Here is a 13,089-nt window from a genome sequence, read left to right on the forward strand (position 1 = left end):
TGGACCCCGGCTCGGGCGAGCGGTCCTGGTGGCGGAGCCCTTCGGTCGGCGGCGTTCCGGCGCGGATCTGGACGGCGGCGGTGCGGTGGCGTTGCCCCTTGGCGGCGGTGACGACCCATGGCTTGCGGTGGCCGGCGGCGCCCGGCTGGCCCAGATCTAGGCCCTACGGGCCCAATCTGCGTCGGGGCGGGCCTGCCGGGTGGCCGCGGTGGGCTGTTCTCCGGTGGTTTCCGGCGAGCTCCTCGCGACAGGGACGGCGGCTGCTGTGCCACGACTGCTGCAGCACGACGGCGGAGCTTCACGGGCCCACGCTGGGCCTGGCCGGACAGGGGGTCTGGTGTGCCTCTGCTGCTATGCCCGGTCTGCTACCGCCTGTGCCGGTGGAGGTTGTTCCCTCCCTCGTGGCTGCGGTGCTGCCGGTCCTTGTCTTCGGGTGTCTCGTTTGGATCTGGCCGGCTTCGCTTCGTTGGCCGTGGTGAGACGACGACAGTGTCCTCGTGATTGTTGGCGCATGTTGGTGGGCAGCGGGTGTGGTGGAGCCGAAGGTTGGTCCTGGGTGGTGGGCGCGAGAGGTTGGGAGAAATCTATGTCGGGTCTTGCCGGCACCAACGCGGTGACGCCTGCGGGCGCCGCCATCCTTCTTGAAGGGCGTCGGGTGACCCTCTCCCCCCCTCTACCCTCCGTGTGCCGGGAGAAATCCTAGGATTCGTCCGGGCAGCAGCGTCGTCATCGTCGCATTCCTTCTTGAAGGTGGTGCTTGGTACACGGCAACTCGGTGGCCTTGGAGCGTGGTGGCTATCTTCGGTGGGCGCAGCGATCGCGGCGTGCCGTAGCTTTCGTTGATCCGTCGTTGTTGGCATTTCTTTTCTTATTTTCTCTTGTTATTTCTTTTGGGCGTGCTTGTGCTGTTTACCCCAGCGTGGCTCGGATTGTTGTATCGGGTGGTTGCTATATCAATATAGCGGGGCAGAAGCCTATTTCGGTTTAAAAGATACCAAAGGAGTAATATAGTATTGATGGCCCCCTTTCGAAGTGAAGGGGACCAGACCCCATACATCAGAATAAACTAAATCAAAAGGACGTTGAGCATTGACTCACTAGTATGATAAGCTAATCGAATCTGTTTGCCAAACCTACAAACCTGACACTCTAAAGAGATTTCTCCTAAGACAGACCCTAGAAGACCTGAAGAACTAAAGACGACAGACAAGAACCAAAAAGATGACCTAGTCAATGATGCCACTGCCGAAAGGAACCAGTGGCAATGGAAGGAACATGATGCCAGTCTAAGACCCATGCGACCATCCTAAACAAAACAAGAATCAACATCAAGAATGACGTGACAACCAAAATCAGTAAGCCGACCAATAGAAAACAGTATTTGACAAAAAACTACCACATTAGGGGTTGCTATCCCACTGAACTACCACATTCAAAAAAGTGACTGATAACTACCGGAAATTTCAATTTTTGTGATTAAAAACTATCACTTTTGAAAAATGACCAGTTTAGACGATTTAAACGCGTTTATGACAAGCGGGGCCCACCCGTCAGAGCTGACATGGCGTCAAAGTCAACTCCGTTTATTTTGACCGTTAAGTTGGCCGTTATTACAGGTGGGGCCCACCTGTCAGCATCAATCTTCTTCTTCATCCTCCTCTCTCTCTGGCATTTTCAAACACCACGTGTGCACTCCACGCTCTTCTCCATGGCAACGCCCCAGCGAAGCACCTCTTCAGCGCTGGTCGGGACTGGAGATGGCGGCGCAACCACGCCGGCTGGAGCCACCTCGGCCGTGGTGGGCTCCTTGACCAGCTCGGCTGCGGCCGCAAGCGTGCAACACGTTGCGCTGGCTTGCATGCTAGCCTTAGCCTCGCGTGCATTGCTACCTTGTGTGCATGCTGGCCACGGCCTTGCGTGCGTGCGCAGCCGCCGCCGCCGCCGCGTGCTGGCGTGTTCGGAGCCGTGCGTGCAGCCGCCGCCGCATGCTGGAAGGCTGGCCGCCGTCGCCGCGAGCGTGCAGCCGCAGCCGCTTGCTGGCTGGCTGGCCGCCGTCGCCGTGAGCGTGCGTGTGCGGAGCCGTCGTCTAGGAGCTGCGTCGGGTGGTGGCGCCGACGGCCTGGGAGGAATTTCCGGCAGCTTCGGCGGCCACTCCCACAGCTCCAGCCATCGTGGTTGCGCCACCATTCCAGTCCTAAATCAACACTGGGGAGGTGCTGTGCCGGGGCCTTGCCATGGAGGAGTTCGGAGCTCAAGCGCGGCTGCACACGAGGTGTTCGAGAAAATGCCAAAGAGAGGATAGGAGGATGAAGAAGAATATTGATGCTGACAGGTGGGCCCCACCTGTAATAACGGTCAACTTAACGGTCAAAATACACGGAGTTGACTTTGACGCCACGTCAGCTCTGACTGGTGGGTCCCGCCTGTCATAAACGCATTTAAATCGTTTAAACTGGTCATTTTTCAAAAGTGGTAGTTTTTAGTCACAAAATTTAAATTTTTTGATAGTTATCAGTCACTTTTTTAAATGTGGTAGTTTAGTGGGACGACAACCCCTAGTATGGTAGTTTTCTGTCAAATACTCCTAGAAAACAGGTTCATGGTAAGTCAAGGAACATGAGCAACATCGGTAACATAAAAAGAAAAAGTATTTAGAGTTCCTTGACTAGCAACAGAAAGAGGAGTACCATCACCTGTAAGAACATGAACAGGAAACTCGAGAGGTCTAAGAGAGGACAAGGTGTAAGCATAAAAAAACAAATGAAAAGAAGCTCCATAATCCAGAAACTACGGATATACCTGACCTATGTATAGGTGGTGCTTGTGGAGTGCCAGAAGCATTAGTCACAAAACATGTAGTACCCGTCAAAGAAGAACCTGAAGCAGCAAGCAGACGCTTAACTCTCACAATACCCTGCTCAATAAAGGCAATGGGTGAGGGCCTCGCAGTAGAAGCACGGTCCCAGAAGAAGATGTGTGTGTTTTGTTACGCATGTCCCGCTTCTTCGTGAAGCAATCAGACTCGGTGTGACCATCCTTGTTGCAGTAGCCACAATGAGCATGAGAGCGACCCTCACCACGACCCGGAGGAGTTGGCAGGAGTGCCAGAGCATTGGGCAAGAAAGAGCCGATGCACCGGACATCGTAACAGGAGCGTGAACAATGAGCACAAAGGGAGAGCCTCAAGTAAACCAGCACCACGTAGGCGAGACTCCTCAACACAAATCTCAGAAAGCGCCTCCACAAGAGAAACACAACCACGAGCAAACAACTGAGCGTGCATTGTGGAGCCAAGACAAGAACTTGTAGACATGATGAAACTCCAGGTCTGATTGCACAACCTAGCCACACTGGAAAGTACCACGACGAGTAGTGTGAAGCGAGTCAAGTTAGCGCTAGATAACAAAACTTTGTGCGTAGAAATCATTAATGGTGGAGGCACCCTGCTAAAGAGCATCCTCCTGGCGGACCACAAACAAGTAGAAGGCACCACCAGAGGGCTGCTAGCGCTGGCGAAAACTGGTCCACATCTCGAAGACGGTAGTGAGGCCCATAAAGCAAGAGGCAAACATAGGTAGAACACTATACGTGAGAGCAACCGCGACACGAGCATCATCGTCGAATCACTGAGTGTAAGCAGATAGAGCATCATGGTAAGTGGGAAGAGCCTTCTCATATGTCAACACATTCTAGTCAAACCACAACATCATCAGAAACCTTAGTTGCATCCATGGCAAGAGCCGGTGTCACTGGCGGGGTAGGAGTCACAAGAGGAACCAGGTGCGGCGAACATGGGACCTCACCAGAAAGAACACCCTAGAGAAGAATGCCACACATATGAATGCACATAAAGGCAACAACTCAGTGTAGTTAACACCACCAGTAATTATCGGGCAATGAGGGATGGCGACATAGCCTGACCAAGAAGGCATGGTACTTGTTTTTTGCGGGAGTGGGCGATGCAGATCAAGAGGCCGACAACTGGTGGCCAGGAGGCACAGCTGTGGACCAGATCGAACTGGGGGGCACAACACATGAGGAGGGTGTCGGTGAATAATTAGGAGATGATGAAGGCGGGTGGTGGTGCGTGTCTAGGAAGGCGACGGTGCAAGCTGGTGGGGATAGGGAAGTGCAGATCGAGGAACTGGTGAGATGGATCGGGGCGCAGTTGGCAGGACGGGGCAGATCGAGCAAGGCAGGCTGGGTGGAGTTGGTTGAATAGGGGCAGGAAGAGTGGAAGCCGCCACAGAAGAGAACTGCCGCAGCCAGCAGCATAGCCATGGAAGACGAGGAAGCGACGAGAGGATCAAGCACGAGTTGACCGTACAAAAAAAAAGAACTAGGGCTCTAATATCATGTTAGTAAATATGCAACTCCTATTTCCTAGTATATATATATATATCTGTGTGTGTGTGTGTTAAATATATAGGAAACCCCTCACACAACGGGGAAAATACAAACGCTATACATGGGACATAATATAACTCTTTCGGTATGATACCTTGTCATCATAATCTTATCTTATCATTGACTAAGATGAGAAAGGTCAGAATTGTTAGTTGTGAATAATCTTACCTCCCATATTTGTTCATCTGAGAATTGCCCAAGAGGATCTAGATTGTATCTTATTGTACCCTGAAAAAGTGTTGGATCTTGTGGAATAATACCCAAACGTGAACGCAGATCATGTAAGCCTATCATAGTGATATCCACAGAGTCAATAATTACTTTCCCTTCGGCAGGTTCAACAAGACGAAACAATGCACCAATTAAGGTTGTCTTCCCACTTCCTGTTCGACCAACTATACCAATATTATCTCCACCTTCAAACTTGCAAGTGATTCCATGTAGTACAAGTGGAAGATCTATCCTATACCTGATCTGTCAAATGAAAATCAATTGCATATATCTATAAGAAGTGTTAATACAATTTTTTTACCTTGTAAGGTGTACATGTAAATATTTATATCAGTTTACCTTCAAATCCCTAATCTCCACATTGCCATTTTGGGGCCAATCTGGTAACGGTCGATTTTCTTCAGCAACTTCTGTTGCTTCACTTTGTATGTCCATGTACTGGTTCACCCGTTCGATTGATATTATTTGATTCCCAAGGTTGCATTGGAATTGAATAGAGGCAACAAACATAATGTTTAAGGAAAGACCATAGGACAATGCCATTCCCACAAAACCTGTGAAGGTACGAAAGCGATGAATTAGTTATACTATTTGTAATATTAATGCCCTTGGAATTAATTCTACTATGATAGTATCAAATACTTTATTTAGTTAATTTCGACACATGAGCACTAGGACTAAAACTGCATCTTCATAAAAGATACACACCTATACGTAAAATCATCAGAACAAGTGGTAGCTTGAGAACGTATGGTGTTTTATATTCACCTTATTTTGCCTGGCAGAATGCAGCAAATGTATTTTTCTTGGAACAATAAACATTATTACCTCAGTTCATATATACAAGGCGTTACAAAACACATTCGGTCGAAAATTTATAACTTTAACTACAACTCCCTCTCCCAAAATAAGTGTCACTGATTTAGTACAAAGTTGTACTAACTTTGTACTAAATCAGCGACACTTATTTTGGGACAGAGGGAGTATTATATAAGTAAAAAGTATTTGCACTCATAGGTCAAAATACTATCATTAGATTCTTCGTCAATATTATTATGATACTATAACTCTCTTCTAGTTTTCTACAAACATATACATATAAAAAGTACAGTTCAAATAAGTTTGCCAGACACCCATGTCATGTGTGAAACGACATCTATTTACGAGTGGAGGAGTCAATGAAAAGGCCAACATTTACGTGTCAATGCATCTAAGATCTAACACCTTTTGCAAATCAGATACAAGCAACGATGGCCATAGAATGAGCTGGCTACTCAACTTTGTCCAAATATTTCAATCACCATGGTGTTCATATAATTGCTTACCAGGGCTAAAGGTTCCTTGAGGAAGAAGGGCCATGACGAAGGCAGAAAAAGAAAGAACTGCGGCGCTCATTATCTCCAGACGTTGAATCAACCATTCAGTTGCTGCAAAATTATAGAAATATGGACTGGCATTCCTGTCAACAAGATCCAAATTTGTAGCAAAGAAACGATCTTCTTCCTCAAAGGCCCTTATAGTTATAGCCCCTGAAATCGATTCACCCAGGTGGTTTGCTAGAGCAGACTTGGTAGTACCATTGATCCGCATCAATTCCTTGGCCGAGGCAAGATAATACCTCTGCATGACCAAACATCACAGGTTTCGATTAATATTTAATGAGAACACTTAATGCAAAAATGTAGGCTCATTCACTCTCGGACTAAAATAGCAGCACAGAACATCAATTGGTGATTAAAATCGAATAATCTTACACATGAGCCTTAGCCACAAAGAAAAAAAGTCATATCAATTACCTGCAACCAAATTGCCAAAACTATCATTGGTACGGCTATGAACAGAACCTGCCATGTAATAACAACCAATACCCCTAGATTGCTATATGCAATTAGGCTGCCACCAAGGCTAAGTGCAAAGGCAAATGGAAAATCCAGGTCAATGATACTCAAATCTGAAGAGACCTGCAGTAGAAGAAAAAGAGAACGAATTAATCTATCGTAAGAAATATCTCTGGTGTAACACGTAACTGAAATTTAATGTATTTTCCATTCATTGAGAATTCTTACCCGGCTAAGAACCCTTCCTAGAGGAGTAGAGTCAAAAAAGGACATTGGTGCATGGAACAATGAATTGAGCAACTGGGAAAATAAGGATCTTGATGTCTGGATCCCAAGAACCACGACCAGCAAATATCTTGATAGCAAGAAGAACATTGTGCAAACTCCGATAATAATGTACATGGAAATTAACTTCAGCGCACTAACATGAGGATTCTGGACATTAGCAGCCATCCACCAATTCTGTAATATTTGCCCAGCTACAAAAAATGTGTGGGAAATCATTGACAACGAGAAATACAGGAGGCCTTTGTTCTGGCGCAGGTAAAGCATATAAGGCTTAACACCTGCATCCCCTGTTTCTCTTTCCTCTTTCTTGATCAGTTGATCTGCTGGTGATGGCTTCACAGATTCTGCATGAATACCATCTGTTTCCTTCACTGATACTTCCTTAGATCTTCGAGTGGTTATATTGTTACTAACATCGGAAACACCAATTGTATCTTTATGGGCACTTACAAGGTCTTTAAATTCTTCACAATCTGCCAATAGGTCTTGATAAGGTGCAGACCGGATAACCTCTCCATGTGACATAAACTGCCAAGAATCATCAATAGTTTTAGATGACATTAAAAATTAAATAAAGCTAATGACAGATAAATAGCTAATTCTTCAAATTGGAGAGAGGTACCAAAATGGAGTCAAATATGGGTAGAAAATCCACTTGGTGCGTCACCAAAAGAACAGTCTTCTCTGATAGAGCACTCATGACATATTCCTGTTACAAAGAGCTTTGTAAAACAGTTCACGATCAAATAGAAATAGAATCCGCATCTCCAGATATGATCCTTACATTGAAAAGACTTGTGGCTGTGTGGGCATCAACAGCACTGAAAGGGTCATCAAGAAGATAGATGTCTGCATTTTGGTATAGTGCACGAGCAAGCTGGACGCGCTGCTTCTGACCACCACTAAGGTTTACTCCTCTCTCCCCAATTTGAGTACAATCTCCATATGGCAACATTTCAAGATCCTTGACCAACGAACACCTCATGAGTGTGTTGTGGTATCTTTCCTCATCCATCGATGATCCAAAGAGAATATTGTCTCGCACAGTTCCTGATTGGATCCATGCATTCTGAGAAATATATGCTATCTTCCCGCAGACTTGGATCTGGAAATTTTATGCAAAGATCATTAATTTTATATAAAGCTGTTATGAAACAATGAATTCATTAACATACTTCATGTTGGAAAATATTGTCAAGCATAATTTTCATAAATTGCAAACCAAACATGATGCAGTTGTCAACATAACATGGCTATGGCAGCTACTCCCTCCGTCCCATAATATAAGAACGTTTTTCAAACTAACAAGCTTGAAAAACGTTCTTATATTATGGGATGAAGGGAGTATTTCTTTAACGTGTGAAGTTAGTAAAAAACCATACCATGCCTTCAGTTTTTGGTACCTCTCTGAGTACAGCAGCCAAAAGCGTCGACTTTCCTGATCCTACCTCTCCACAAATCGCAATCTTTTCTCCACCTTTGACAATCAGATTTATATTCTTTAGAGTTGGTTTTGATGTGTTCTCGTCCCACGAGAAGCTACACAGATTCATCTCTATAGGGTAATCAATGCCAACAAAGTATTTTTTCCTAACTTGCCCGTTTAGCTCAGGTGCATCAAGGAACTTTGATATCCGAGTGAACGCAACCTTAGCTTGTATCACAACTGCAATAACTTCTGGTACTAACCTTATTGGGTCTTGCACAAGATGTAGAGTTGCCACAAAGGTGAAGACATTGCTAGCATCAAGAGGGATTTTCAAAAGATAGCATGTCAGAAAGGTCGCTGCCGAAACCAAAACAGGTGAAGACCAGAACATGAAAGTGGTGTATGCCCTCATAAGCTGAAATGCTGACAACAACTTGTACTCAACCTTTCTCAGCCCCTCGATGACCTTCTTGAAGTGAACTTCCCAAGCATAAAGTTTCAAGATCTTCATATGAACTAATGACTCAGACATGGCTTTCAATCTCACATCTTGTGCTTCCATAAGTTTAGTCTTACATTTGTGTTGCAGTCTAGCCAATGGAACGTTGCACAGTACGGTCAGAATGATGACAACCAAAGATGAAACCATTGCAGCACCAACCGCATTGTATAGAATTGCCAGAGCAATGCAAAGCTGAACACTTGTTGTCCATGTTTGATGGAACCAGTATGGGGATTCTCCAATCCGATATGCATCGACGGTCACATAGTTTATAATGTTTCCAGAAGAGTGCTTCATTTTTGCTGCATTTGATAGCTTCTGTTGTTTCTTGTAAATAGCTGCTGACAGGAGTGACCTCACCTGCAGTCCTAATCTCCGAGTCCGGAAATACCACTGTCTCTGTGAAAAAGATTCACAGCATTTGCAGATGAACAGTAACGCAGCAAGCACATAACCTTCGTGTTTAAAGGTCCCTTTCCCAAATGATACATTGATGAATGCCTTGAGAATAATTGGGCCTGTTGATACGGCAAGAACCCTGAGCAAAGCAAAGAAACCCGAGACCAAGATGGCACGCCTGTGACAGGAAACAATAGTCCAGAAGAATGATGGTGTGGCGTGTGACGACGACTGCTTCTTTCCATTCAGCTTCTCCATGAACATCGAGTACTGGTTGCATGCTCGATCTGTGGCGCCTAGAAGTGGCATGTCTTTGTCCTCAAGGGGTTTCTTGTAGCCCATCTTCATTAGAGGATTCAACCACCAAAATGACATCTTGCTGAAAACCCCAGCTTTAGCAAAGGGAGTCACCTGACTCTCAGAATCAGCTACCTCTTCATCTGAAAAATAATAGCTCTAGCAAAGGTAGCAGAAGTGATGCGGCTAGCTATGTAGGATGAGGAAATTGAAGAGAGGATTTACCTGTGAGGGAACCCATCTGTGTGCGCAATCTCTGTTGCTCCCAGGTGGACAAGCTCCTGTTGCAGCCCTGCACCAACCATGAACAGAGAACTAGTTAGGACTTAGGACAGAGACTTAACAGATACTCTTTCTCTATGAAGGAGCAGACGAGGAACAGATACTACAAATACTGGTACAAGAGCAACCTCAGAGTCCAAAATCCAAATCCCATGAAATTATCTCGAGGGGACGCGCAGAAATTGCACACTCGCTCGGAACACAAAGATCACGTTGCCACATAAACATAAAAGAAACCCAAAGCTGAAGAAGAAAACTGCACTGTTTTGAACTGTTTTGTTTGGCTAAGAAAGGTCGACAGGAAAAGCAACAAATTGCGCCCGTATTGAAACCTAACCTATGAAGCAATGCGCCTCAAGTTGGGAATGAGCCGGCCCGCTCCGGCCCAGACCTGGTCCCTGGTGGCTCCTATAATCTACACAGGGATACGGGACCAACCCAATGGTCCAGGAGTGACTCTGACCCATGTCCCACATTGTGCGATACGGTCCGACCCCCAAAACAGTACATGATAACTTGCATGATCACTATAATTCAAGAATACGTTTCATTACCAGAACATGTCTAATCAACAAAACATGCAGGATTACATCACCAGGGCGCACTGAAAAGAAAATCAGGACAAAATCCTCAGCCATGACATGACCACACGACAACAACCTGATGAACATAGATAAACATTTTATCGCTCTAAATCACCCCAAAATGAACATATTCCAACATGAATAAGGTAACACCAGAGCATTAGATAGTTTCTACTACATCTCAAGCGGTAGATTGGCCACTCCAGAAGAGTCAACTGAGATATATATACCTGTGCACAAAGGACTCGGCGCCCTCCTCCTCCTCCTCCTCCTCCTTGCCCCGAGCTTGTTGTCCGTCCAAGCTATATAAGCTGCAGGGCCCGGCGCCGCAAGCTCTTTTACTACTGCGAGCACGAGGACGTCGCTGACAACGTGCGGACTCGATATGTTGGTGTGTGCAAGTTTTGTAATCTCCTGTGATACGTTGAGATCGGCAGCTTGAGAATCAAATCTTCTGCAAATGATTCCGGTGGTATCAATGTACACCACGCGTGGTGGCCTCCATATTAATATAGTACTAGTGTGCAGATTCCATAGAGACGAGGCAGGATCCACCAGGTCAACTCTTAACAGCCATCCATCAAAACAGAACCAGCTGAAGCAGCATCCATCCGTATCAGCGGTGCTGGTGCAGACCAACTTGGAAGAGGAGAGGAGGCAGGCCATGATGCAGCTTCCGAGGCGGAGAGGGGAGGTGGGTCGGAGCCGCCGGCGGCGAGGCGAGGCGAAGGAATGGGGGGCAAAGCGATGAAGACGAACTGTGTGATCTGGTTCAGCCCAAGTGTGGCTCCCACTCGTCATCCTGATGTGATGCTGCTAGTATTATTTCTAGTAGCAGCAACGGGCGCGCTGGCGCAGACACACTTGTGCCCTCCAAGATCATCAGTCTCACTTGATAGAAATGGGACTGGGCCTCATGGGCCAATAGGGATAGAACAAATACAGTTTCAACTATTCTTTGTGGCTCTATAGGAACTCGCGGCCCGTTATGCCAGTCGCAACATAAAAGGCGGTTCTTAACACAAACGCAAAGCAAAGCTGCTTCCCATTGATGAAATACATCGAAGCATATCCAAAAATGAAACCAACACAAAGGCAGTTCTTTACATTGCATAATCTTGAACCTCAATCATAAAGCCAATGCATTCAGCATAAACTTGCTAAATGACTCGGCCATAACACTGTCAGCAAAACACATATGCTCAACTTGTATCGCAGGCAGAGGTTGCAGATAGCGGGGAAATCTTCAGGGTTTGATTACTGGAGCGCGGAAATCTTCAGGGATTTACCATGTTCAGCTTCACCAATTCCAAAGAGCAGCGGCAGTCCACCATGTGTTGCACAGAATTTCTGGTACCAATACATAGCAAAAGAAACCTCCAGACAATAACACACAGATAGTACCGTCTTTAATTCCTATTCCAAACAGATGGATCCCTCTGAGGCAGCATAGAGTGTCATTATTTTCAAAAGGCTGATTTATCTTTTATCTCTTGGAAAGCTGCAGCAAGTAAACAATAAAAATTGCCAGTCTCTTCTAGATATTTTCGTTCGATGTGTATGACCAGTACTCGTTGACCAGGTTGCGGAAGAGAGATCCTTCAGTTTCCATGAGCTTTATAGGTTTGTCATACTCCACTACTCTCCCTGGAAGTGTTCATATATACCTCATTAGTATGGGAAAGATCCACAATAAATATTTGGTTCCAAGTATAATTCAAATATTTCATATTGATTGGTTCGGGTCAATAAGACAATGAGTTCTATAAACAGGTCACTATATTTCTTATAAGTTGCCGGATGAGAGCAACATACCGTCTCTCATTGCAAGTACCATATCGCAGTCCATAACTGTTGGTATACGGTGTGCAACTGTAATAACGGTGCAATGTTTGAATTCTGTCCGGATCGTTTTCTGAAGGACAGCATCTGTTGCATTGTCTATAGAGGCTGTCGCTTCATCCAGAACTAAGATGCGGCATCTTCTCAAAAGTGCGCGTCCCAGACAGAAGAGCTGCCTTTGACCCATACTCCAGTTCGACCCGTCTTCCACAACTATGAAGATAAGATCTTGATCAGTATCATGAATGAGATAGTTCCAAACATCATGCTAGCAAAAATATGAGAGCCATTAAGATTCCGATTCATTGTTGGAGATAATCCATTGATGGGTTCGAAGTACTCGGGCCCGCACGCTCCTCTATTGGTGGAGAATACACCTAGGACTAATAACAGTTAACATATTTAGTGGCACATGTGTTATCACACCTATTTCAGTTTCTGAAATGATTAGAGCAGAGTTTCTGTTTGCCCATGTTATTAGTTACGAAAAAGGAACTCTAGAAAAGAAATTATAAATGAAAGTGAAGTTTCCTACCATGTGAATCCAATCCATGTTCCTTCTCCTGGACAGTTTCAAGAAGTTGACATTTGTCAAGAACCTGCAGCACAATAATAATGAAACGATCACTTTAGTATTAATTTTGAAATGTTCATCCCTCAAAAAAAATTTGAAATGTTCATGCGCCACAAAATGAGAAAGTGGGACCTAAGCGATCAGTTGGTGGGAGGTGTGTGGCTGTACAATCCTACCAGGCGTTAAACCAATGTGTTTGAGTTCTGAACTTGAATTTATGTGCTTATTATTAAGTTTCATGAACCAACCACTAGAATCAAAAGTCCAAACTGATGAAGAAGGTTGGGCAATCTTTGAAATGTTCATGCGCCACAAAATGAGAAAGTGGGACCTAAGCGATCAGTTGGTGGGAGGTGTGTGGCTGTACAATCCTACCAGGCGTTAAACCAATGTGTTTGAGTTCTGAACTTGAATTT

At 45.4% G+C, this 13,089-nt stretch overlaps 2 protein-coding genes across 3 annotated transcripts in view; both read right to left on the reverse strand.

Moving 5' to 3' along the window:
• The window catches only part of LOC119340410 (ABC transporter C family member 10-like), a 12,493-nt gene extending 2,813 nt beyond the window's left edge, over window positions 1–9,680 (reverse strand). The window contains exons 1-9 of the mRNA XM_037612321.1: window positions 9,617–9,680; window positions 8,147–9,534; window positions 7,549–7,869; window positions 7,387–7,473; window positions 6,705–7,292; window positions 6,435–6,599; window positions 5,964–6,258; window positions 4,978–5,192; window positions 4,576–4,881 (exon numbers count right to left, since the gene is read on the reverse strand). Of these exons, the coding sequence (XP_037468218.1) occupies window positions 4,576–4,881; window positions 4,978–5,192; window positions 5,964–6,258; window positions 6,435–6,599; window positions 6,705–7,292; window positions 7,387–7,473; window positions 7,549–7,869; window positions 8,147–9,534; window positions 9,617–9,632 (3,381 nt within the window). The 5' untranslated portion in view covers window positions 9,633–9,680. The remainder of the gene's footprint in view (window positions 1–4,575; window positions 4,882–4,977; window positions 5,193–5,963; window positions 6,259–6,434; window positions 6,600–6,704; window positions 7,293–7,386; window positions 7,474–7,548; window positions 7,870–8,146; window positions 9,535–9,616) is intronic.
• Window positions 9,681–11,248: 1,568 nt separating this feature from the next.
• Window positions 11,249–13,089, reverse strand: part of LOC119340409 (ABC transporter C family member 10-like) — a 10,870-nt gene continuing 9,029 nt past the window's right edge. For both annotated transcript variants that reach the window (XM_037612319.1, XM_037612320.1), the window contains 3 exons: window positions 12,635–12,698; window positions 12,073–12,312; window positions 11,249–11,904 (listed from right to left, as the gene is read on the reverse strand). In XM_037612319.1, coding sequence (XP_037468216.1) covers window positions 11,795–11,904; window positions 12,073–12,312; window positions 12,635–12,698 — 414 coding nt within the window. In that variant the 3' untranslated portion in view covers window positions 11,249–11,794. The remainder of the gene's footprint in view (window positions 11,905–12,072; window positions 12,313–12,634; window positions 12,699–13,089) is intronic.

The sequence above is a fragment of the Triticum dicoccoides genome, chromosome 7B, assembly GCF_002162155.2.
Source record: "Triticum dicoccoides isolate Atlit2015 ecotype Zavitan chromosome 7B, WEW_v2.0, whole genome shotgun sequence".
NCBI lineage: Eukaryota > Viridiplantae > Streptophyta > Magnoliopsida > Poales > Poaceae > Triticum > Triticum dicoccoides.